Below are 27432 nucleotides of genomic sequence, written 5' to 3' on the forward strand. Positions count from 1 at the left end.
TCGGATGATTCTCACATTTCTCACCAAACAAAATTCAAAGCCAAAAACATTTCAGACAAAAAAAGAAAGTATCTCTGATTTTACAGAGGAGAAGAATATTTTCCATTTGTTTAATTTCTTCATTGGGGACACTATTTTCAGAAGGAAGTAAAGCTTTGAGCTACCAACACAAAGTTCCAGAAGTACTGAAACACAATGAAAAGTTGCTAGAATTTGGATGGGGTCGTGCTACATTTTTGTTTTGTTTTAATCAATGACATGTGTTTGGAAAAATCTCACTTTCTTCAAATAAAATAACACAGAGTTCCTTCAACTTTATAGATACAAAAGAATCTTAAATACAGTAGCTTATAGAAAGAAACAAATGAAGAAAAGATAAAGGAAGTAGTATTGTAAATGAATCATTCAGGATGAACTAAACTTGAAAAGATACAGAACATAGTAGAATATTATCCATACTAGAAAGTAAAGATGCAATATAAAACATATTAAAAGAAATGACAAAAAAAAATCCTGTGTGTGTGCATGCATGCATGTGTGTTTCCAACTAGTTGGAACCTTTCGGGAAAGGGGTGAAAAGTTGAAAGGTCAGTCAACATAGTCACCATGATTAAATAAAACATACAAACATTACAGGTAATGACAGAAAACTAGTTTACATCAGCGTTACATTTTGACTGTTACTACAATAGTGCTACTTGGACACAGTCACACTTTGCAAGTGCTATTATAATAAGCCTTATGAAATGGCAACCTGATTTATGAAAGCATATACATTGAAAGACAATATCTAGTTTTAAGTTCAGAAGAGTAAGAAAATACTTCCATGTTAAATTTTAAAACATCCATCTTCACAGAGTATTTGAACACTAAAATTGTTAAGAACTCACACTTGTAAGCATATGCAAATGTAAAAATCATATGCACAAGATGTTATTAGAAACAGAATAGTTCAAGTTGGAAGGGATGGCTTGAGATTGTCTAGTCCAATGTCCCTAGAGCACACGCAGGGCCATGCCCAGACATCTTCTGAATGTCACCAAGGAGGGAGACTCTATAACATCTCTGGACAACCTCTTCCAGGGTTCAACCACCCCCACAGTGAAACAGGGTTTCTTTGTGCTCAGATGGAATTTTAATTTGTGCCCATTGCCTCTCGTCCTTTCACTGGGTATCACTGAGAAGAGCCTGCCTCCGTCTGCTTTACTCCCTCCCATCAGGTATTTATGCACATTGATAAGACACCCCCCCCGACCCAGAGCCTGCTCTCTTTTAAGCCAAACAGTCCCAGCTCTCTCAGCCTCTCCTATGTTGGATGCTCCAATCCCTTGATCATCTTTGTAGCCCTCCACTGCACTCACTCCTGTATATCCATGTCTCTCTGTACTGCGGGCCCCAGGACTGGACACAGCACCCCAGATGATGTGTTCTCACTGGTACTGAGAAGAGGGGAGATCAACCCTCTTGACCAGCTGGCAACACTCTTCTTAATGCATCCCAGGATGCTGTTGGTCATCTTTGCCGCATTGCTGGTTTGTGGCCAACTACTTGTCCACCAGTATTCCCTGGTCCTTCTTGAAAAGCTGCTTTCCTGCTGCCTTCAGTGTGTACTAGTGCATGGGGTTGTCCTCCAGGGACAGGACTTTGCACTTCCCTTTACTGATCTTTCTGAGTTGGCCTGGTTCTCCAGCCTGCTGAAGTCCCTCTGCACGGCAAGCACACCCTTTCAGTCTGTTAACTACTCCTTCCAGTCTTCCATCACCGATAAATCTGCCAAACATGCACTCTGTTCTATCATGCATGTCACTAATGAAGAACACTAATGAACAGTACTAGCCCCAGTATTTGAACCCAGTGGAACACCACTAATGACTGCCCTTGAGATGGACTTTGTTCCACAGATCACAACACTTCTGACACCTAGCAGTTCAACTGGTTTTCAATCCACCTTGCTGTTTGTTCTATTTAGCTAGCCCATACTTCATCAGCTTGCCTATGAGGAGGTTATGGGAGATGACATCAAAAGCCTTACTAAAGTCAAACCACATCCACTGCTCTGCTCATCCACCAAGCCAGTCACTTCATTGTGGAAGGCTCTCAGGTCAGTTCAATGTGTCTCCCCCTCCATAAATCTCTGCTGACTACTCCTAATCACCACCTTGTCCCTCAATCCTGGAAATCATTTCCTAACACATTTGCTTTATTGCCTTTCCAGGGACTGAGGTGAGGGTCACTGACCTGTACTTTCCCGATTCTCCAACCCCGCCCTTCTTGAAGGTAGGAGTAACTTTTGCTTTCTCCCAGTCATCAGGAACCTCTCCTGATCGCCATGACCTTTCAAAGATAACAGACATTCATCTCATGACAACATCAGCCAGCTCCCTTTGCACTCACGAGTGTATCCCATCACTGACGCATTTGATTTGTGCATGATCCTCTACTAAGGGTACATATTCAATGCTCCACCTTTTACCACTGATCTTGGTGATCTGGGATTGCTGAAGACAAATCTTATCAGTAAAAATGAAGCAAAAAGAGGCACTCAGTACCTCAGCCTTTTCCAAATCCTGTCTCCGGGTATTCTGCCCCAATCAGTAGCAGGCCAACTCATCTTCCTTTTGCTGCTGATATACCTGTGTTACATTATGTTACATTTTATGTCCCTTTCAGATTCAACTCCAGGTGGGCTTTGTGTTTCCCGAACTCATCCCTGTCTCCTTGAATGGTGTCTCTGTACTCCTTCACGGTGACCTGATCCTGCTTCCACTTATGTATGGTTCTTTTTTATGTTTGAGTTTCGTCAGGAGCTCCTTCTTGTTCCTCCATGCTGGCCTCCTCTCGCCTTTGGTCTCCTACACACTGGGACTGACAATTCCTGAGCTTGGAGGAGGACAACATTTGAAATCAACTAGCTCTCCTGGTTCTCCTTCTCTCCAGGTCTGCTTACCATATGGTTATTCCAAGCTGTATTGGGTTTGCATGGCAAGGTTTTGGTAGCAGGGGAACTACAGAGGTTGCGAAGCTGCTAGAAGCCTCCCCTACGTCTGACAAAGTCAATGTCAGCCAGCTCCAAGACAGACCCACCGCTGGCCAAGGCCAAGCCCATCAATGATGGTGGTAGCGCCTCTGGGATAACATATTTAAGAAGGGGGAAAAAAACCCTGCACAGCAGCAACTGCAGCCAAAGAGAGTGAGAGTATGAGAAAGAAACAACCCTGCAGACACCAAGGTCAGTGAAGAAGGAGGAGGAGGAGAAGGAGGAGAAGGAGGTGCTCCAGGTGCCAGAGCGGAGATTCCCCTGCAGCCCGTGGGGAAGACCATGGTGAGGCAGGCTGTCCCCCTGCAGCCCAGGGAGGTCCACAGTGGAGCAGATATCCACCCGCAGCCCATGGAGTACCCCACGCTGGATCAGGGGGATGCCCGAAGGAGGCTGTGACCCCGTGGGAAGCCCACGCTGGAGCAGGCTCCTGGCAGGACCTGTGGATCTGTGGAGAGAGGAGCCCACGCTGGAGCAGGTTTGCTGGCAGGACTTGTGACCCCACAGAGGACCCACGCTGAAGCAATTCATGAAGAACTGCAGCCCATGCGAAGGACTCACATTGAAGAAGTTTGTGGAGGACTGTGTCCCGTGGGAGGGACTCCATGCTGGAGCAGGGGAAGAGTGAGGAGTCCTACCCCTGAGGAGGAAGGAGCGGCAGAAATGTGTGATAAACTGACTGCAACCCTCATTCCCTGTCCCCCTGCACTGCTGGGAGGGGAGGAGATTGAGCAATCAGGAATAAAGTTAAGCCTGGGAAGAAGAGAGGGGTAAGGGAAAGATGTTTTAAGATTCAGTTTTTATTTCTCATTATCCTACTCTGATTTGATTGGTAATAAATTAAATTAATTTCCCCCAAGTAGAGCCTGTTTTCCGCATGATGGTAATTGGTGAGTGATCTCTCCCTGTCCTTATCTTGACCCAGAAGCCTTTCATTTTATTTTCTCTCCCCTGTCCAGCTGAGGAGGGGAGTGATAGAGTGGCTTTGGTGGGCACTGGCATGCAGCCGGGGTCAACCCACCACACAAGCAGATTCCTGAACAGCCCAAAGTCTGCTGTCCTGATGCCCAGGGTTGTGATCCTGCTATTTGCCTTACTTCCTTCCCTCAGGATCCTGATCTCCACAATCTCATGGTCACCCCAATAAAGTATATCCTTGACCTTCACGATCCCAATCAGTTTTTCCTTGTTCGCAATTATCAGGCCCAGAAGAACACCTCCACTTGCTGGCTTCTCAGTCATCTGTATCAGGAAGTTATCATCAATGCACTCCAGAAATTTCCTCCATTCCTCGTGCCCTGCTTGTTGCCCTTCCAGCAGATCTTAGGCAGGCTGAAGTAACCCACGTAGACCAGAGACTGCAAATCACAGATCTGTTTAAGTTGGAAAGGACCTCCTGAGATCATCTAGTCCAACTCGTCTACTCAAGAAGGGTCAGCTAGGGCAGGTTGTCCAAGACCAACATGAAAGCCTCATCTTCTATTTCTTCCTGATCAGGCAATCTGTAGCAGATGGCTAGTATTCACGACAGTGTCAATCCACATTGGTCTGCTTGCCAATCCTTACCCATAAGGTCTCAGTTGGCTCACCATCCAGGCAGAGCTCCATGCATTCCCACTGCTGTCTTGCCAGTCTATTCTTCCTAAAGATCCTGAATCCAACATGGCAGTTGTGTGAGCTGTAGCACCTTCTCTCTCCAATTCCAATGAGATCGCAGCCCTGCAACTGCATGCAGACCTCCAATTCCTCCTGTTTGTTCCCCATGCTGCATGGACCAGTGTACAGGCACTTCAGAGAGACAGCCAGTTGTGACAATTTTTCCAAGAAGAGTGTTGGAGTTTCCTCTATTATGTTGTTGTCTCAGCACCTTTATTCATACACATACACTTGAGGCAGGCCCCTTCCCTTCAGTCCTTATTATTTTTGAAGTTTCTCATGCCTATATCAGCCACAACTTGCCCACCTCTTGCCCTTTCCTTGCCAGTCCAGTCTACTACTTCTTTGCTTGGTTGTTGGTCACCATCTGCCTCTCCCATTTTTTCCTATTTTAGAGCTTACCTTACCAGGTTGGTTGAAAACATTCATTTTGCATTCAACAAGAGAAATCTGAACGACTTTTTCTAATATTAATACTATATTACATATGTAAAAGTTTCTATTGAAATTCAAATACATAAGAAGTTGAAAAGACTTTATGCTGCACCACTATTAAAGCAATTTGGTTACAAAAAGAGAATGGAAAATGTGTAGCAATAGGTGGGGTTTTTTTCCACAGCTCTCAACTTTGTCTATTTTATTATCCAATTACAAACTTACTGGAAATTTTTGGGGAAGTCTCTGTTGAAAGCATGGTTATGTAATTTGTAAAAAGAAACACATTATTAATTGCATTTCTTCTCTGTATATGAAAAAGAGCTTTTAACTCAAAACTTAAAAACAGAATCTGGGTGACTAGGAAGTCACAGTGAGCCTCTTCCCTATACTCTTAATTGGGAATGACATCAGTCTTCCTGCTTCAGAATATAGAGGAACCATTCCAGTACTTTGATTAAATAATGTTCTTTACCCAGAAAAGACACAGAAATATATTGTATCTACCTGATATGTTATTTCATCAGAGTTTGTAGATGCTGAATGGGGTGTATGGCTCACCAGTATGACTTGCTGTGAGCCTGACCCACTTTGGCTAGCAAGACTGGAATCTGTGAGTATAGCAGGGAACTGTTGACCCTGTTGAAGAGGGGAGAAAAACCAAAAAGGTAGAATAACTATATTTAAACAGCTAACTGTAATCATGTAAATTATATTTACACCTCAAAACTACTTTTGTTTTTTCTTGATAACGACCATTCCAGAATCCTCTCTGAACAAATGATACTGTTTTCTCTCCTTTTCTCCTTCCATTTTAAGTCTAACAATTTACAGGCAACAACAGCTGTAAATCTCTAAGAGTAGAGATTCAGTTCTGATTAATTTTTCCCAGCCTCGCACCAATTGCTGAATATTTCAGCCTTCCCTTGTCTTTGTCTCTTCAGCTGATACTTTAGCCCCTATATTCTGCTTTCCTGCATGGTCTTCCCACAGTATTTTCCTTTTTTAAAATCCCTTAATTAAATTTACTGCCAAACTACATGAAATCAAGGTACAAAATTACTACTTAAGATACACCATTACTAATACCATACTACTACTTATATTTCTACACTACTGTTAAAGACTTCAATTTTCGCAGGAAATACAGCACCTTTATGTACTACCTGCCTATTCAACATGATTCCTGCAACACAGACTACATTTGCATAGTGGCCCAAACAGCATTTTGGTTTTACTTATACCTGCAATAAGATTAGGCATAGTGTTTTATTAATAAACATCAATACTGACAAATGTAATCGCTTAAATTATTACAAAGTCTGAAATGAAACCACATGTTGCTTTGCTGCTCTGTGATGCCAGAAATCACAAATGTGTCATAAGAACTATTTAAAGGTCTTTTCTTCCCCTCCCCAGAGCAAAACTGCAGAGGGAAGCATATGATCATCCTCACAAGCTTTGCCTCAACAGGTTTAATCACACCATATGCTAGACAAATAGTCTTTCATTTATATACATTTACACATTTTAGTTTGGGTCAAAAAGTAAGTAAAAATAAATCTAAACCTAGGTAAGCTACAAAAGTAGAAGAAACAGCCCAAGTTTTCAGATGTAAAATCTACACTGAAATGCCAACCACACAATGACCCTAAATTTTCACTTTCTAGTCTTTTAATACTATGTATGGCTTGTTTTTTTTCTCCCCACTCTATACATTCTATTTTCCCAACATGTCTTTGGCTCTTAATGACACCAGAAAAATCTTAAATTATGATAAAAATGAAACTAGTGCTAAAGCTACTGGGGAGATGATAGCCCATAAAACACTATTCTTATAAAATTTCTTGCAACACTACCTGTTATTAAAGACTGTCAATTTAATTTAGATTCTGTCCTGTTATTTGCTGTGAAAGGAACTGTCACAACTGCTCTTGAACTCTCATTTTCACAAGGAGGAAAAGAAAAATTTACCATATTAAACAATAAAAAGTTTAGGAATACTAGGCTGTATTACTGAATAGTGATGATGAAGTACACAGCTTAGTTTATCACTAAAGATTGATCTCAAACAACATTCGCAACAGTAGAACCTACATGTTTATTGCAACAAAACCTCTGCAAAATTTAGCTGTATTTCTGTTTAAATAGTTAATGCTACTAGATGCCAGTGTGCACACACTGCTGCCTGAAAGTTAACTGACTTTTCAAATACTATGTATTTTCAGGGCAAAATTATTTTCTAAGCAAAATCTCCAATTCCTGCCCTGTAAGACAGTAATGGTAGTTAATCTGTCATTTCAGAAAAGCATTTCTTACCTGTGAAGTGATATTAAGTGTAACTGCATCAAGACCACCTGACAACATTCCCTGAGTGTCAGCAAGAGTCAAGGTGACACTACCATCTCCTCCAACTCCTGATGAAGACATTACCAAATTCTGAGCAGAAACTGTAGACTGAGATATGGGTGTTGTTGGAGGAAGGTTTGTTCCACCTGTTGTATTAAGTTCTGGAATATATGCAAAATAGTAAAAAAAAAAATAATCTGTTACATACATAAACTCTTAGCCACAAACTTAATTTAACTTTATTTCTATTTCTCATTTGTTAGGCCTTTCTATTTTGGAAGTAAATAAATCAGTTGAACAATTAATCACATCTCAAAAATTGTCAGAGTCTCAGATGATAAAATTAGAAAAACTACGTCTAAATGTAGCTCAATGGACATCATACTGCAACGAAATAACTTTGTAACATGGCATGTGGGAGATGACTTATTGGTGAAAAGACACCTGAAGAAGTTTCAGGTTACACGCTTCTGTAGTCTGACCACTTTCAGAATTCTCAATGAAATACACTTCAACTCACAGCAGCAAACCCCAAAATTCGGTAACTCCATAACACAACACTCCCATCCTATCCTTGCAACATGTTTGAAAATCCATAATAGCAAAAAAGGCCAGTTTATTATTAATAGGTATTTCATAACAGTTTGATTGTAACAGCTGTATAATAGTTTATTATACATTCTCCAATACAACACTAGAGGCCTCATGGCTTTCCGTTTATGATAAGCCTTAAAATCCTGAGAGGATGCTACAGAAGGTACAATACAATTGTCTGCTTTTACTATTTCATTTACTAATTCATTACACAAGAGCACGACTTAACCTTCAAATTTTACAGGATACTGTGGGGTAGTCTTCCCCCAGTATGACATTAAAGCAGATTTGCTTTATAGATGTATACGAGCACTAAAGGAAGCTATGAAAGGAGATGGATGAAGGAAAAGGAAGATAGAGAAAATTTAGGCATGCATAAGAGTGAAAAAAATTATTTACATATCAGTCATAAGTCTGTATTAGTGCAACCTGCTGCAATCAATCAGTGCAACCAATGCAACCTGCTGCACTGGTTGAAAGTATGAACAACTACATACACGCGCATGTGTTTGTATATATAAACAGATACAGGTAGAAATTCATACACATTTAAAATCTCAAAATTTGAATCCTAGAGCAAATGTGATATAAAGGATATTTTATCATCTGTCTGCAGCAAATGTATCAAATTTCTTCATCCTCCAATTTATAGAAATAGTCCTTCAATATTCTTGTAACTGCCTCAAAGTATTATTTTTAGATATGCCTTATTGTTTTTATTTTCTTCTTAGTATGTGGAGTAAACTTCATTTAAATTGGCATAACAATTTAAAGCTAGTGAGAAAACACTCAAAGCCGTGTAGTTCCTGAATCGTAACATGCAAGATTATACCACTTCACATTTAGTTACCTGGTCTAATATTTATTTTTAACAAAATATTTTTAATTAGAAAAATCACTGTATGCATACCTGGAGCATTTAGTGAAGTGCCTTGAGAAAGAAGCTGGTCGTTGCTTATAGTTAATGTAGCACCTGTAGTCTGACTGCTGATGGTTGGCGCTGTCAGCCTTAAACCACTATTCAGATCACTGCTTCCAGAATTATGCTGAATAAGATCTTGGCCTGAATAGAAATTAGTCCTATTATAACTGGAAATGTCTCAATGTTATTCTGCTACAGTACTTAGAACTATAAACAAGTAATCATAAAATAATAAAAGACAACCAAAATACAAAATTAATTTCTAAACATACAGATTTTTATGCAGAGGTTCAACAAGTTTTTAATACAGATGTGATAACACATATCTAGATAGTAACATGTAGAGAAATAGCTGAGATTATTAATATTTAGGCAAATATTGATCTTACTTATCTAGATTCAAGGCACCAACTTCATCAAACTATAAAAATCAAGCAAACTAAAGGCTAATGGTTAAAATGGCATTTTTTCGATCTACAATATGGATAATGAATTGCATTGAATATGTACTCTTTTGTAAAAATGCAACTTCACATGGTGTTAATTTTGTGGAATGGTCAACAAGCACAGAACATATAGAAACTAAAAGCAGATTCTATCAGTTGTTGGACTCTATTTTTCTTGGATGAATTATTTCTTGGATGAATCCATTAACAAGCAGAAAAACATAGGTGGGGGACTCTGGCACCTTAATACAGACATTACTGTCATGACACTTAAAACCACTAAACAAGTTACAGAAAATGGAAACAGAGAAAAGAGAAAAAGAAAATAGGAAAAGAAAGCAATAAAAAAGAACAAAGAAAGGAAAAGAAAGAGAAAAGCGCTAAATATTATACTAGATCTGTTAAAGAAATGTCATGACACAAAATACAAATTGTCTTTGGGGGAAATAGATATCTATAGTATAGATAGGATCAATCTCTTGGAGGCAGTAAGAAAGTCAGTCTGAATTTATTCAGAGAGACCTGAAGTATTAAACTACATATTATAAAGACTGAATAGTAGACCTCAAAGAATGATCAGAACATTTAGTAAAGCATGGTTCCGCAGGCATTTAAAGAAAACTAAATTAAATAAACTCATCCTCAAAGCCTGCCCTGCTGGTTCCTGTCCCAGTACTACCCAGGAGTTGCACTACCCCAAGTGAGGCACAGCAAGGAAATAAGAACTGGTTATATGGGCTTTGCCACCAAGATAAACATCTGTTGACTCAAGGCTATGAATAAAATCCGAACCAATCTAACACGCATCCTCAAAGCAAATGTATTTGGTTTTCAAAAGCAGATTTGGGGAATATCTTTTAAAGCTGATGAATATAAAAAATATACTACAGCAAAGCTGTGGACTGTGAAAATATCCTCAAATGCTACTGTATAGCTCCTTGTAAAATGAAGATCTGGTACCATTAAAGATCATTAAAAATACCAACCAGATATTGTAAGAGTGATTTCTTGAGGACTTCCTGACGAGCTTGTAGTAGTAGAACCAGAAGCATGAGCTAGAACTTGACTCAAACTGGAATTATTTATGGTCAACATTATCTCATGTTGTCCATTTGAAGATGATACCATACCCTGTGAAGTCATGACTTGAGAGATGTCCTGTGTACCTAAATATAAGAGGGTAGAACAAAAAAATTCCGTGAAGATCCTTTCTTTATAATAGACACAACTTTTTAAAGCAATTAATACATTATTTTCTGAACTACTAAAAAAAGATGTAGCCAAGGTAAGATGCTAGAACTTGTACTCTAAAGAATAAATTGTTTTCATATCCAATTTATTCCTCTGCGGGTTAAGATGTTCAGAACAAAGACCTTGTATTTTTCTAAAGACTATGAATGTCCTTCAGTATTTTCATTATATCGTCCACTTTCTGAAAAAATAATATTCAAAAATAGTAACAAAGTTGTGAAATTTGCTGAAGATGCTCATACAAGAACTGTATGCTTATTTTATTAAATGAAGTATTTGGCAGGGGGAGGGGGACACAATTTTCTCACTGTGGGTAATACCATAAGTAAAACTAAGAAATTCAAAGCACAATAAAATATTGACACTGCTTACCACTAGCATTGGTCGTCAGCACAGACTCTTGCTCAGATAGGGATCCTATTGTCATATTAGCAGATGATGTTACTGTGGGCTGCAAAGAGAGGCCTGATATAGGCTGAATAACCACATTAGCTGGCACTGCATTTTCTGTTGCCTGGAGGGAGGGATTCTGTGGAGCCATACTGGGATCTCCAGTTAGCTGCTGAGCAAGTAAATTACTCTGCTGTAATGTCTGCTGTAGAATACTTGGATCAATCTGAAAAGGAAGTTTTCAATCTGATCAATCTGAAGTTAAAAATTACAGGTTAAGTGAATATTCTTAACATAAATCCAGAATTTATATTCACTGTGTATAGAGTAAATGTAATATGTAAGCTTTATAATTAACCATTTAAAACTTAAATTTATTTTTTAAAGTGTCTGTATATAGCTAGTCTCCAAAGTCACTATGTAAACAGCCTATTCAGCTTCACCTGTAGATTCTTCCCTCCCTTCTCTCACCAAAATGTTTGGGAAATCATGATCACAGTTACATATGAGTATGCTGGGCACCAGGTACCCGCACTGCTGGCATTCTGTACTGTCTTATTGCTGCATGTAATGCTTATCACTGTCTTCGGGTCTTTGAAAGTGAAAAGGTATGGAGCAGAGGGAAGACTGATATCAGAAATTATCTATTTTTTCAGCTCCTAGGGCTCAGTAAGGTCCCAGTTCACAATCAAACAGCTGTTCTCAACAGTTAGACATTTTACTCTTTAGGGATGATTGGGGAAAACAAAACTAAAATATAGTTTTCTTCATTTTACGCTAACAACTTCTTGAGTAGATAGACTCTGAGTAACCCGATGCAACTCTGAAGATGTCCCTTCTCTGACCTTGGGGTTGGACCTGGTGACCTCCAGAGGTCTCCTCCAACCTCAATGTTTCTGTGAAACTGATCAAACAACCAAGTTCATGAAATTCAGTCTTCCACATAATTTCAAATACAAATTTTTAAATATAATAATCTCACCTTTTTCTGTTGTTCATTTTACAAGCTCAATGAGAATTTAAATTGTGAATCCAAATATTAAAAGCTTGCCAAATAACACAGGTGTCTTATGTTAAGGAAAAGAACATTCTGTGCAATAATTTGGGTTGGTCTGTTTCTGGGGTGGGAGGTTCTTTTGGGGGGTTGAGTGGGGAGCCTAAAACGGTTTTGAAGTGAAAAGACAAAATGCAATTAAAAGAAAAAAAATACAGATTTTAGAGCAATGTGCCAAAATCCTAGCAGGGCAGAAAAAACTGAAAAACTGAAAAAGAAAGAAACCAAACCAGAAAAAAACCCCACTGTGCAACTATTCTTTAAGTCTTCTAACATGGTACAACTGATATAGCATGGTATTGCCACATGCCTCACTCAATGGGAACTCTCCCAGAATTAAGTATGCTTCTTAAACTTCCTTCAGCCTTCAAAGTGACTCTACAAAATTAAAAGCAAGAAACTGTGAGCAACCTACCTGTAATGTTATGTTGTTAATACTGGTGGCATCTATTCCAGAAATTTGAACATTTTGTCCAACCAGATTAGCAGCAAGTTGTAACTGTATTCCTTCAAGAGTGGCCAAGCTACCATCTGTCAAGGACACAGTTAAGTCACCTCCAGCTACCAAAGAAAACAGTTATATTATAATGTTTTTCTTTATCATTACTGACTGCCTCTTTCAGCTTTTTTATTTTTATAAATTAAATCAATACAAAAGCTACACACACACACATTTATTTTTGCCAAGAAAAATAACTTGAAGTACATTATTACCTATTTTAAAGCTTCATAAATTCTATGTAATTTAAGGATTGTTATTATTTAAGCACCAGCTAGCACCTTAGAAAACAAGAACCACTCCAGAGTAGCTTTGGGAAAATGAAGAAATTTGGTATCAACTTCCTTGGAGAGTGTGCTGCGCCTAAATACAAGCAGCACTCACACATACGTATTGAACATACACATGAAAGCTACTGCCACATTTTTGCACAGCACAAACGTTGTTCAAGAAGGTATCAAAGTTTATCCTATGCACTCACGTGGATGGAAATAAAGGTACATTAGCATTTGAAATCAAAAATCTTTATAACTTAGAAAGCTCCTAATTTCAAAAGTTGAATAGACCACCTCTACAAAAGGTCTTGAGAGAATATAAGGAAAAAGTCACCTTGTGTTTGACATACCTTCTCCAAACACCTTTAGTGTGATCAACCAGTTTCCTTTGGTTGATGCTTCAAAGACATTTATCTATCCTTCCCTCTCCAAAATCCTTTAGTATAATAAATCTGCTTTACAATGCCCCCCAAGAAATACCTTCTCTGGGCAAAACTCACATCACTAATCTCTATTTAAGAAGGCTCCTGCCTCTTTCTAGGAGATCTGAACATGCCAAAGACTCCCCTCCTTATTGTGTTCACTCAAGAATCCAAGCAAATATCAGACAGTTTTTAACCACAAACTTATCGTTAACTGTGCCTGTCAAATAATATTTACCAGTATCTTCCGAACAACCAGCAATTTACTGGTTTTGGACAACAGTTTACGTCAAATCAGACAAACTGGAATGGCTACAGTTAAATATGACTGATACATTACTGTGAATTTGTGGGCATACCTTCAAAATCATAGACACGGACTGAAAAAAGGTGCCAAAGAAGCACAGGGAATCAGAGTCTCACTTTCAGAAGTGACAGATGGTCCAAGACCCACAACTTAAGTAGTAAATTTAACAATACCACGGAACATTTCCAGACACCTGAACACTATTCTGCTTTTAAAACCGTCCCTGTCCCAACTTTGCCTGAGGCCAGCTAGTACTTATACAAAGAATTCCTGAAAGCAATTTAGAAGTTAGCAAGGATCATTCTCAAAAGGTCATTTTCTTGCAACATGAAGTATGTTGGATGTTCTGTGCCACTTGGCCTCAGAGTCAAAGAATGGCCTGTGGCACATTTAATGTGCTAATGCAGTTGTAGTCACTGTCAATCAGTAAGACTTCATAGCCTAGACAATTATTTAACATACATGCCTACACTAGTAGTTTTTTGTATCGCTAAAATGTTTTCTTTGTTTTTTTGGTTGTTTTTTTTTTGGGGGGGGGGGGGGTTGTACTATTAACTACACATGTACAGCAGAGCATGTGCACTTAAAACACACTCTTCATTATTCATATAAGTAACTGGTGTAGACAAACTTTTCTTTGCTCTATGATTGAATGCTTGAATACAAAATAAATCTTATGGAATGGAAAGCTTACAGAATAACTGTTTTGCTTCTCTCCTTTTTAAGAAAATGCAACAGAGTATTACCAAAAAGAACACAAGTAGTCCAGCTACTCATTATCTCTATTTTCTTCCTTTCTGCAGTTTAACACCACAACAGTACTGAATGAGATCTTTTTAGGTGAACCGCACCTCTTCATTTCCCCTTCATTTTCCCCTTCATTCTTAAATAAATAGATTTCTATTTACGTCACCACTGTGCATCGAATCATGAATTCCGTACAACTCTTACCTGTTTGGAAGTAGCGTTTGGCATAATTTTGTGAACTCTAATAGAAAGCAAAGTTCAGTACTTGATCTCAACACCACCACCAAAAAGTCATCCATTTTTACCTGACACTGAAGCAGGCAGGATAGCCTGGCCCACAAGTCCTTGCTGAAGTAAATTTTGATCAAACTGACTCGTCAAAACGGAGTTATTCATGATGAAAACATTAGGGTCTGTTGAGGATGAATTAAGAAGACTGACTGGCTGTAGTCCCTCAGCTGAAGTACGGGCGACAGGCTTCCTAACTTTCTTTGTCTCTGGTTTATAATGACACTGTATGTGGGTTTTTCTGCGCCCTGATGTACGAAACCGTAAATCACAGTGTGGACATTTAAAGGGCTTTGCTCCTGTATGCAGACGCATGTGGACTTTTAGACTCCCTTTTGTAGAAAAAGAATTACTGCATACATGACAACTGAAGAGCTTCTGGCCTGGAAAAGTTTCAAAAACAGAAAGGTAAGTGATAAAACCTCTAAAAATCAATACCGCTAACAACAATTTAAAAAAATACAGATTCTAAATTAATTTGAACAGAATAAATTTGAAATAACCAGCCTTTTTCTTTATAATTTTGACTGCTTTTCAAATGGATTAAGGATCTCAATGAAGGTTATCTTAATTTTTTCCTATTTCTAAAACTCAATATGCTGTTAAAACTTTCATGCAGAACCTTGTTTGGTCCCCTTAATGCCTCTGTCCTCCTCATCATCTCACCTTTGTGACTATGAAGTTGTTTCAAGTACACAGCTCATAAAACTGGAGAATTAAGTTTCATCTTGACCTCTTGTGCATTTGGCTTCTCCTTACTTAGCTACTCATTTCCTTTTTAATTCCAGCAGCTTTATTCCTCTTTTTCAGCCTTTACCTCAATACTGATTAGTATTAATGGATTACAAGCAGGAAATGAATAGAATTTGTAAGTGGGACAATATTCTAAACCAAAATACCAACCACCTCAAAGTAATCTAGAAGTACAGAAATCTGTTCTATACACATATGGTCCTCTTTCTCTGTTCTCCTTTCAGATTGAATAACATTTGGAAAAAATCCTTGGTCTCAAATGGAATTTTTAATGTACTACAAATAACAACAGTTAACTACAGAGTTCGCTTCATTAACCATATGTGCAATTGTGCAACTCACGAAAAGCATAATGTAAATATCTGGCAGAAAACATGCCACTGCAGCTGAAAACCCACTGTAAATCCTGAAATTCCAAGGCCTACCAGCACAATATTGCTTCCTAGCTAAACAAGTGAAAGAAATCAATGTATTTTGCATAGCTTCCTTACCAAAGAATAAAATCAAGACTTCTCTATAGCTGTGATGGAAAAATACATTTAAAAAAAAAAAAAAAGTAGTACTAAGTGTGACTAAGTTACCCTTTTTACCTGGCAAACAATTAGATCACCGCCAAAACAAAGTTGACTTGATTTCCAGATCAGAAAGCACTACTGTATTCTGGTGATGTTAGTCATTCACAGTTGGTAAAGAAGTCACAAAACCAGTGTGTGCCTATGATTCCTGCTATTGAGTTCTAGTTTCCATTCACACAGAAGAATCTCTCATCAAATTCCTGAATTACAATTCAACTTACTTCAGATTACAGATTTAGATTACAAAACCCTAACATTGTTGTCACTTTTCGTTCAACAAAACTAAGTAAAGCACTGACAATGTTCTGTTTTAAATAATGGAGAAGAAAGAGCCCAAGAGTAACATGAACCATTAAGACAATGGGGATCTGGGCTGCAGCAAAGCTGTCTACCACATACAGAGTCCACAAAAAACCTGTCTAGCAGTCTTTTCCACTACAGAAGAAAGAAATACTCATTGGGAGATATGAAAAAAAAAAAAAACCAAACCAAAAAACCAACACAAAAAAAAGACACACAGAGAAAGAAAAGTTAACCAAAAAAAAGTAAGCAGCGAGGAACAAACTGAACATCTGAAGTTCCGTTTAAACAAAACATTAAAATATTCAATCAGATTATGACCTGACTCTTGAGCTTTTTGTGTAAATACTAGGAATCTGCAAAGAAAAAAGAAAGATGGATGAACTAGAATGTCAAACTACATGGACAAGGAGTTAGTGGCCACAAGAGAAACTTGGAGGGAAGATGAACACAAATTGGGATGAAAAGTCATACAGGAATAGCAAATGCCTAATTGTCATTGCTTCCTAATATAATAAAATTGAGTGTTTTATTGCATCTACAATTATGCCATGCTACTGGCTACCCAAGTAAAATGTTAAGAAAAACTGTTACATATACAGGAAATTAGAAAAGCAATGAAGGCAGAAATACAATGATGTATGACTTCAGTTATTCCACTATTTGCTACATCCGATTACAGGAACTAAGTGTTTGGCCAAAGAACCATATATGTCACAGAAAAACTTCCAGCCAGCCTGCTGGTCTGAAAGGTGGTGATACAAGAGAAGCTACAGTAAAACCCCAAACTATTTGCATCAATGTTTATTACAGATGAAGTCAGGTAGGTTCCTACCCAGGCAAATTTCTTTTACAGGTGAGGAGCAGAGTAGCTTTTCAAACTGAATTGTAGTTAGGGGAGTTCCAGACAACCACAGTGTAGGGTTTTTTTTATTGATCATTTAAATACAGTAAGTATGGCTCAACATAAAACCAATGAACTATTAGCGGCAGGGGTAGCCCACAGATTAAAAGAGCCCTCTGAAAAGGGATCCAGGCTCAAATGCAGAAACTGCACACCAGTTAAACTTCATGTTCATCCAACACAAGCTGGCGCAATTATGAAAGAAAATGGAAGAAGTTGCCACAAGATCGAATTAGTTATAATAGGGAAAACTTGACGTGGCTTTTGTAGCCAAATTATACTTCACAAATATATGAGAGCTCTTTGAAGCAGACTAGATTTTCACTAACAAAACTGTATTTTGATTTTTGGAGTTTTACTCTGGTTTTATATGAAAGGACCTTAGAAAAAATTATCACAGGATAAAAGGACAGAATTGAAGAAAAACACTTATAAGACTGAAAAAAGGTAGGATTATATGTAAAATTTTCACAAGGCTGGAAGTCAGCAAGGGAGTTCTTTAAGCACATGAGTGAGAACCCAAGCTAGTCAAAATTATAATGTGGAATAGAGAATGAACAACAGGTTGGAAAAATCTGTTAAGGATATTAAAACAATATTTTACAAAGCTCTGTTTTATATTATTAAAAAGTCTGTAAAATCATAAAAAGCTTGAAAAAAGAAAACCAGGGAACAATTTCTCATTACTTCTTGAACAAAAGAACTAGTAGACTTAAGAACAAAATCATCAGATAGCACACCGAAAACCAAATTTGAATCAAGGAACTTATTACTACTGGATGTACTAGAGGCCATTCGTTTTTACCCAGTTTTTCTGGGTTCAGAAAAGAATTAGATAAAACTAATGAAAAATATTCCATTAAAGGTAGTGAGCAAAAAGATACAATCTCTAGTTCAGAGTCCCACAACTTGCAAACTGCTTGAACCTGGAACATGATCAAATCCCTGCTTTGTTCTTTTCATTATCCTTAGCATCTGCTACTGAGACAAGATACTGATCTACAGAGATCTGGTGTAACAAACAAGAGTGGTATTTCTTACTAAACAACCACAGAAAGTACAAATACACTGAACTGGAAAGGGAGCTTCCATGAGCAAAATAATTATATATTACAGCTTGTCCTGGTTTTGGCTGAAATAGGGTTAATTTTCTTGCTAGTAGTTGGTATAGTGTTATGTTTTGGATTTAGGATGAGAATAATGTTGATAACACATCATGTTTTCAGTTGTTGCTAAGCAGTGTTTATACTAAGTCAAGGATTTTTCAGCTTCTCATGCCCAGCCAGCAAGAAGGCTGGAGGGGCACGAGAAGTCAGGAGGGGACACAGCCAGGGCAGCTGACCCAAACTGGACAAAGGGATATTCCATACCGTGTGACGTCATGCCCAGTATATAAACTGGGGGGAGTTGGCCTGGGAGGGATCGCTGCTTGGGGACTAACGGGGCATCAGTCGGCAAGTGGTGAGCAATTGCATTGTGCATACCTTATTCTGTATATTCCAATCCTTTTATTATTATTATCATCATTATCGTTTTCTTCCCTTCTGTTCTATTAAACTGTTCTTATCTCAACCCACAAGTTTTACCTTTTTCCTTCCGATTCTCTCCCCCATCCCATTAGGTGAGGGGGGAGTGAGTGCGCAGCTGTGTGGTGCTTAGGTGCTGGCTGGGGTTAAACCACAACACAGCATTAAAAGCTTTCTTTTTTTTTTATTTTTCATTTTTAAAAAAGCTTATAATGCACCTTAGCAAAACTGTAGCCAATTTTAGAAATTAATTAGTTTAGGATTGGGTTTATTACCAAAGTTCAATGGTAAGGAGAAAACAAGTACAAAAGATTTAAAGAGGTTGGTTTTTTTAATTTGTGCAAAATTGGGGTTGAAAAATACTACTAAAATCAGACCTCTCTCAGGAATACAAAGTAACTACTGTAAAAACCTAAATATTACAGAAATTAGGTTTATATTCAGCTTGCATGATTCAAATGGCTCAATGCTCAAATTTTGCAGTCTTTATTTTTCAATCTACATAGCAAAACAAATGTTTACATTTAGAATTTTTTTCTTTAACTTAATTTTATAAAATTCTCCCACTCCACCCTCTTGCTCAGGAAAATCATTTAGCATTGAAATGCTACAGCAGATTTGAAATTAAATAGTTAGGGAATAGAATAATAAGAATTCTATCAGAATTCTATGTATTCTAATAGAATACATAGTTCTTCCATGAGCTAAGACTATGACTGCTTTATAAGCCTACTAATACAGAAGGCTGTAATAATACTGTTTATTCAAAGTACCGTAATACGATTCATTTGATGATGCCATAAGCACCGAATTTCACCTAGCACTGCCACTCATAGTGCCATTTCCCAGATCATGGTGAAACATTCCATTACTTGCAAAATCTTTAGTTAAAATACCCTGTCAAGAAAGTAACCAATTTCTAAACAAAGACATTCAAAATCTTACTGACCTGTGTGCGTTTTAACATGACAATCCAGAGTGGATTTTACGGTGAAACTCTTTCCACATTCTTCACACTTATATGGCTTCTCTCCAGTATGGATACGAACATGCCTAATAATTCCAGAATACATGTATATGTGAATTTCTACTCTTACGTCAGTTTGTAGAAATTTTTATTTTGTATCTTGCTAATTTTAGAATTAATTGAATACTTATATTAACATTACATTAAGCAGAACTAGTAAAGAAGATGGTTTAAGCATTTGCCTTTTTTCAAACTGATTTTTACATGTTTTTATATGCAAGTCCTACAACAAGAAATGAGTAATTTATTCTTAAACTTCATAATAATAATTTTAATACTGCAGGAAAAGAAATATGAAAAGGCTGGTTTAGTCATATTCAGAATATATAACATTTTGACACATATTTTTAAACTGTTCCAAAAAAGAAAAATGTATGTAAATATGAGTCAAACTTTAGCTTAGGAATAAAAAAGTTATATGAAACTCTTACTGCAAAGTTCCTGGTGAAGAATCTAGAAAATTGAAAATACGCAAAACTTTTCCATTCCTTACCTGACTAAATCACTGGGTTTTTTAAAGCTTTTGGGGCAATAACTACAACAGTTAGCATATTTGGGCTCTGCTTCAAGTTCTGCTTGCTTATCTTTGATCTCACTAATTCTGTCTTTCTCTGCAGCAGACTGGACAAGAACTTTTTCTGAGACAGTGGCACTTTCTCGAGGCCTGATCTTTGCCAGTTCTGCTGTTTCTTCTTCTGTAAAAGTTATGACACCAGGACGAGATTTTCTGGAAGTTCTTTCAGAGTTTTCATCATCATCTTCAACACATGCAACTATTTAAAAAAAAAAAAAGAAAATACACACGTCTGTTTAGTTTAATCTGCCAGCAGAAATTACAAAAATAGAAAGGTTTATTATTAAACACATGGCCACTACATTACATGCTTGGACTTAAATCTCTGTCAGAGGTCTGACTACTCATGTCTGCTTTTAAAATAAAGCTGGATTTATAATTCTTATTTTTACAATAATTAAATACAGGTATAAGTATTCAGGACAAAAAATGTTCTACTTTAGTGACACACTAAAATAACGATGTAACATACAATAACTTGAATACACTGGACAGACTCCTGGGAAACTGATTTCTTTAAACAATTTAGGTAACACAGCAATTTCAGTGGCTCTGGACATTAGACATTATCCATGCTGGAAGGCTAATTTATAACATTACTGTCACAGCATTCATGAAATCCACTGAAACATCTGTACTTGTTACGTAGTAAGGACTGTAAGAGTAAAAATGAAGTAATTTACCTCCCCCTCCTGATTCTGTAGCTGCTGCTACAGCTGAGGAGACTGCCTGATGTTTTTTCATATGTTTTTTGCAGTGAACAGTTGTTCGAAAGCTTTCATCACAGAATGGGCACTTGTAAGGCTTCATGCTCATGTGAGTTGCCATATGCCTGGTAAGGCTGCCATTAGTTGTGAAGGAGGTATTGCAAATGCTACAGCTGAATGCTTTAACTCCTTAAAGTAACAGAAACAAATAAGTAGCATCCCATTTGTTTAAGTTCACTTATACAGCACGTTTACGAAACCCAAACGTGAGTTAAGCCAATAGAGAGCTGGTATACTCTGTTACCTGTATGAGTCTTCTCATGTGACTTAAGAACTCCTGACGAAACAAAGCCACGACCACAGAGTTGGCATTTATAAGGTTTCTCACCAGTATGAGATCGTACATGTTGTTTCAAATGGCTGGATTTCTTAAAACCCTTGTTGCAATATTCACACCTATTGGAAGAAATTTTTTTTCATTAGTTGTATATAATTACCAGCCATAAAAGACTCAGGAAATTCTGTAACAGAACCTAAAAGTATAACAAACCTATATGAACGCCTGCTTTGATCTTCGTTATCCTCAAGAAAATGAGGCCGTTGGGTATGCAATTCAAGCTCTTCTTGTGATGACTGATCTTGTATCAAGCGAGTAGTCTAGAACAAAGCCTCAAGTAAATTTCAATAACACAATGACACAAAATAAAGTCACACAAATAGGCAAGAAATAATTACAGCATTTACAGTCAACACAAGTAATCAAATTTATGCTTTTGTAAATTTTTGACAAGAAGTTAAGAGTGCAATATGATACCTCGCTCTTTCATAGTGAGAAGGAAAACAGCAAAATGTGCACCTACTGAATCAGAATAAACAGACAACGTGGTGCACTTAAACTTCTGTGAATCTATGCAAAAACATGTCTTGAGTCTCATAGATTTTCTGGTGTTAGAAGGGTTAAATTTAACACGAAAGCAGCTGCTTTAAACAGTATGGGCCCCACACTGAGTAGTAAAATGTACAGTGGTGCTGACAGACTTCATGGCTTTCTGAATAGGTTTTTCCTCTAAGCAAAAACCACCACAGAATAATCCTTGAGAATGACAGCATGTTTTAAGATTTGAAGAGAATAAAACTCCAAAGCCTGTAGGCTGAAATTACTCAAACTCTTCCAGATCCTAACAGCCACCTCAGATCTCTGACCAACATTATCCCTTTGCAAATGAGCATTAAGGGACAATAATTCATGCAGGTCATCATGGTAAACACATTACTACAGATGGTCTTCATGCTAGGTAATGCTACCATCATAAAAAGTTATATTTAAACTGTATTTTTAGCAACTAAACTCTTCTACAAATTTAATAAAATGAGAACCACAAAAGAACATCATATACTGCAATACACAAGCTCCATGAATGATCACTACACATTTGTAATGTTATTTTTATTGCTTGATCAGATCTATATGCACAAAAATTAAAGAATTAGCACAGAATATAGTGCAATAATGTAAAAATATTTCATAACATTAGGTGATTTCCTTAGTTTTAGACTTACAATCCAACTTTAAAGCATTATATCCCTTTTTAAGCCTAAAGCATCAAAACGTACAACTCTTTTTTTAGAAAGATGTAGCCAGGTCCACTTATCCTCCCCCCTCCCCACCTTTTATTTTCCAGTTGTTAAACATAAGCAAGAAATTCTAGAAAAGAAATCACGAAACTCTTCTGACTTCTCAGTTTACTTAATCACCAATGAAATAGTTCAAAGAAACTCATCACTGAACACCAAACAATGAATTCTGCCTTCTAGCAGTACTTACTACGTTAATAGTGTCTGTATTTGGAACCTGAAGAAGAGCTGGTGGATGGTAACTTGTTGAAAGAGCCTGAGATTCAAGTGTGCTTGAATCCTGCAGCTGCTGTACAGCTGGAAATTGAGTCTGTTGATTGTAGCTGTCATTCACTGTAAAACCTGCCAGAAATTAAACAGTCACAAACCTGGAAAAAACACTGAATTGGTCTTTGAATAACACCACACTTTTTTGAAGACTACCTTCAAAAGAGACTAGGTAGTATTACCATATAGTAATACTCATTTTATACACTTCACTGTTGAGTGTCAAAATACACAAGTGTTTCTGGCATCTATGTAATATGCATAATAGGGTTACTTACCATTAGCTGGAATTCTATTGGAAAATCTCCTCCACAGAAAAACACTGTTTGAAGTTTCTTCGGGGTGCCACAATTACCTTAGAGCCATTGAAATTTTGAATTTCTTGTATGTAAGCATGCATGTGTCAAACAGGTTGACCCATCTCCCTTTATCCACGTTGGTACCACGCTCCCTTAACTACACTGGAAGCCGATCACAAGGATGCAAAGCTCAGTGGGGAGGATGGCGGGTGAGTGGAGGAGATAACCCAATAGGAGAACTCCAGTTTCTGATAAAGTAACCCCATTTTCTCCTACTTTGGATCTCCTCCACATATTCCCACTCTTTAGATAATAGTAAAGTAGAGCCTCTCAAAGGCAAACTGCAAAGTAAAAAATAAACATATTTTTATTCACATTGCCAGTATAAAGACCTGAAATTTTTATTCGGTTTTGTTCTTCTGAAATATCAGATCTTAATCACCTCCTTTGCCTAAATGAATGAATGAAATGATAGTATCAATGATTCAGAGCCAGGGAAGCATAGCTCAGATTGCAGCGTTTTTTAATGCTATTAGAAATGCCCTTTTATCAACCTCTCTAAGCCCTAATATTTCTAATATTAAAAAAAAAAATAAAAAAATCAATGTTATGTGGAAAAAAATTACACCACAAGTATCAGTAATTAAGGTAAGGGCAGCAATTTTACTATTTCTGTGCAGTTTGCCTTTAGCGGACAAAAAGGATGAAGATTATGAAAACAGGGTAGAAACAAACCCACATCAGATGATCACAGCATCAAAGGCCAAAAAAGCAATGCTTAAAGAACGTTTTGAATTACAGTTTATCTAAAACTGGGATGTGTTAAGTTTAAGCAGAAATTTCCCAAAAGACACTTTTCACAGCAGAAGAATACTGTTATCAATATAGGAAAAAAACCCCCTACTTGTATGCTATTGCTTACACCGTGGAATGACAGCTAACAAATGTAAACAAATCTTGAAAGCATTATTAGTCAGGTTGTAACTTATCACCAAACCTAATGCTGCAATTTGTTTATTATTTTCTCTCCTAGAACTACCAAGATTAGAAGAAAAAAAGATTCAAAAAGCTGAACCTCGCACCTCCATTACTCTTAGTGAAAACACAAAATAAAAAAGTAGCCTGAAGAGCAGCGATGCAAAGCTTTAAGGTGATAAGCAGGTGGCTACTTTCTATTTTGCAATACATTTTAAAAGCACCTTTCTGGAAAAATGGTATTCCCCCCTACACTTGATGAGAACACAAAAAAACAAGCCTCAAGAAAGTGAAGCAAAAGTGATGCCACTTCTATGCCCTACATTAAAAAAATAAAAAGGACATAACTATTAAACGTACAAAGAAACAGCTATCTAAAAAACCCGAAACTTTTTTTAAATTGGTAAGTAATTTCTACTAGCGAAGAAAGAAAAAAGAAATGACTATACCATGACCTGTTTCAATTCACAGTGTTTTAATAAAAGCAATTATTGACATCCTGAAAAATTTCCCAGGATCATGCAACAAAACACTCAGGAAAAAAAGTTCTAAATTTAGAAGTATTTGGGGACAAACTGAAAAAATACTACTTCTGAAGGTAGTTCTGGAATAAATATAAACCAACACTTCAACAAGAATATGCATGATGCAACCCCATTTTGCTCAATACCTGGCACGAAGGTCAATTTCCACTCAAAATTTTAAAAAGATCTGACAATTTTGAGCATGCTAAAGGCATTTGCTACCACCATACTATTTCTACAGAACAGCATTAAAAAAAAACAAACCAAAAAAAAAAAACCCCCAAAACCCAAAACCACCACACCAAAACCCAGACGTTCAGTCTGAGGGAGAGATAGAAATAAATTTCAGAACCTTTATTTTCTGCTCTTGTTTTCACCATTACATATCGTTTCCCAGAAGCTTTTGCTTAATCTTCAAAGAACAGAGAGCATCTTAAGCTCTGTATAATAAGAGGAGTCTCTTACTACAAAGTCCTCTAAACTTGAAATTGGATTTTGTTTTATTTCAGTACAAGTAATCATTTGCATTGCTTGTTTTTTTCTTGGCTTTAGGACATCATCCAACCTAATCTCTTCCACGTTAACAAAACATACTGAAAAAACAGAATACTCTGGAAATCAGTTTAGTAGTGGAAAGATATGTCTTGTACAGGAGAATAAGAAAACAACAGTATGATAGTTCATAGCAAATACAGTATTTCACTTCAGACAAAACTGGAAGTCTTTACTGACAGATCATTTGAATTCTAACATTACAAACGTATCTACATGCACATGTGCATCTCAGTGGGGGTCAGTGACTAAAATTTAAATGTTCTGCAGGTTTGCTTCCTAGGCAACTTTTGGGAACTAGCTGAACAGTACTGACCAGAGCCAATCTGTAAAGATCTACTGAAAGTATTGGAATTCCAAGTCCTGAAATTGCAGATCAACTTCTTAGCAAAGCAGAACAGCAGACTGGTGGCAAGGGTATATTTGTATGGGCTACAGAATAACAGTATTTGGACTTGCAGTTTTTCAAAATCACTCTCCTATGACCACTGATTATTAACATTCAATCATGCTTACAGGGAGACTTTAAAGGAAGAAAAGGTGACATAATCTATATGAAAACACATTTGGTGACAGACGATATTCAATAACCCAAAGACATTTTCTGATAAAAGATCCACTTGGTTGTTCTGACCTCACTAACAAGTCTTCAGATGAAGATGGCTGAATATGTAAACTACAAAGAACACTGAAGTTCTTTTTCTTAGTCTTCAAATCTAGCTCATATGAGTAACAGATTATGATACAGCAGCACCCTCATAAGATCTGCACTTCTTTACAAGTCTGAACAGATCAAGAAAATCTATCTGAACAAATCAGAAATTCTGTAGAAGTATTACAAACCTGAAAGAACAAATAAAGTTCTGACAGGTCTGTGCAGCCTAGAGATCAGCCTTATCTGTCTGAAATGCAAAGATTTTCTTTTTTTCATCAAATGAAAAGGAAAAATCAAAAAACCTACCAAAGAGTTTTTAAAACTCCTATGTTTTTCTATTAATAAACACTGAGCCAAAATATTTTCACAAGAATACAGCCTATAAATATCAAGGATAAAAAAGACATAGTGTTTTAAGCTTGAATGTTCTGCCTAGCTGACAGGAAAAAGAAATTAGGAGCATGAAGCACAGATGCAGACATAGGGAGAGGGTCGACCAATTTAACGCATGCATCCGCGCAAATGCTTACCTACCTGAAATTCAAAAATTTTGAAGGGCTCCAGGATCTTCAAGGAAACTTCAAAGAGTTGGGAATCTGTGGATGAGATTCCAAGTAGAATAGGAGACATCTTATACAAATGAGACTTAAAAAAACCACACCACAAATGTTCTGATTCTCTGTACCAATTTTATAATGTACCGATGATCAGCCTAGATTTCTGGTGATGAAAGAATTGTTTTGTGAGATTTAGAATAGTCTCCCCCCTCCCCAAGAAATCACTCAGTATTCAATATTTATTTAATGAGAAGATACACATACATAGAAACTGAAGTCTAAAGAAGATAACAAAACAAGGTTTACGTATTGGATTTTCAAATTCAAAGGAGCTGTAAAAATCCAAACAAAACCCACCACCACTCTTAAGAGTAACACAAAGTGAAAGGTTGCACTTTTTTTCTGTAGTGTCTTCTCATTCACTTGGAAAACTGTAAAAGGCAACCAAGGAAAATAATCCATAGGGTTTTAGCAGGACCTGGTTCAGTCTTGTTTAATAAAGGCAGACACTTAAATATTTTTTTAAGTTACATACAAAGCAGTACAAACTAGAGAATTAAAATCGGCAGCAAACTATACTATTTCTTCACATCGTCATTCAACTTAGCACAGTCAATTATGTTTTACAAAAGGCCCTATATACTTCAACAGGGAATGAAATTAAGAACAGAGAAGTTTAAGCAGATGGAATACCAATTACTGGTTATCAGTTATCTAAGTATGAAGTTATTTGCTGGAGTCAGAAACAAGGAGGAAGAGGATCGACTGGTCAGCCAGTGAGGTATGCTTCCCAACCAAAAGAAATGTAAATGCCTTAAACATAGCCCCCCCTTCCCTGGCCCCCCCCAAAAAAAAACCCAAACAAAACTAGTAGCTTCATATCAAGCAACAACTCAAGAAATCCAGTAGTGAAAAGCAAAGGAACACAGT

General features: G+C 37.2%; 1 protein-coding gene across 7 annotated transcripts in view; it reads right to left on the reverse strand.

The window, feature by feature from the left end:
• Positions 1-27432, reverse strand: part of ZNF236 (zinc finger protein 236) — a 99146-nt gene that overhangs the window by 16414 nt on the left and 55300 nt on the right. For 4 of the 7 annotated variants that reach the window (XM_075022862.1, XM_075022858.1, XM_075022861.1 and 1 more), the window contains 13 exons: positions 22864-23015; positions 21589-21695; positions 21343-21494; positions 21015-21227; positions 20251-20530; positions 19680-19783; positions 14690-15055; positions 12550-12695; positions 11063-11306; positions 10426-10605; positions 8982-9134; positions 7448-7638; positions 5636-5767 (listed from right to left, as the gene is read on the reverse strand). In XM_075022862.1, the coding sequence (XP_074878963.1) occupies positions 5636-5767; positions 7448-7638; positions 8982-9134; positions 10426-10605; positions 11063-11306; positions 12550-12695; positions 14690-15055; positions 19680-19783; positions 20251-20530; positions 21015-21227; positions 21343-21494; positions 21589-21695; positions 22864-23015 (2420 nt within the window). The remainder of the gene's footprint in view (positions 1-5635; positions 5768-7447; positions 7639-8981; positions 9135-10425; positions 10606-11062; positions 11307-12549; positions 12696-14689; positions 15056-19679; positions 19784-20250; positions 20531-21014; positions 21228-21342; positions 21495-21588; positions 21696-22863; positions 23016-27432) is intronic. The other 3 variants (XM_075022860.1, XM_075022864.1, XM_075022863.1) reach the window with 3 other exon arrangements.

This window comes from Buteo buteo, chromosome 3 (assembly GCF_964188355.1).
Source record: "Buteo buteo chromosome 3, bButBut1.hap1.1, whole genome shotgun sequence".
In the NCBI taxonomy this organism is placed as follows: Eukaryota; Metazoa; Chordata; class Aves; order Accipitriformes; family Accipitridae; genus Buteo; species Buteo buteo.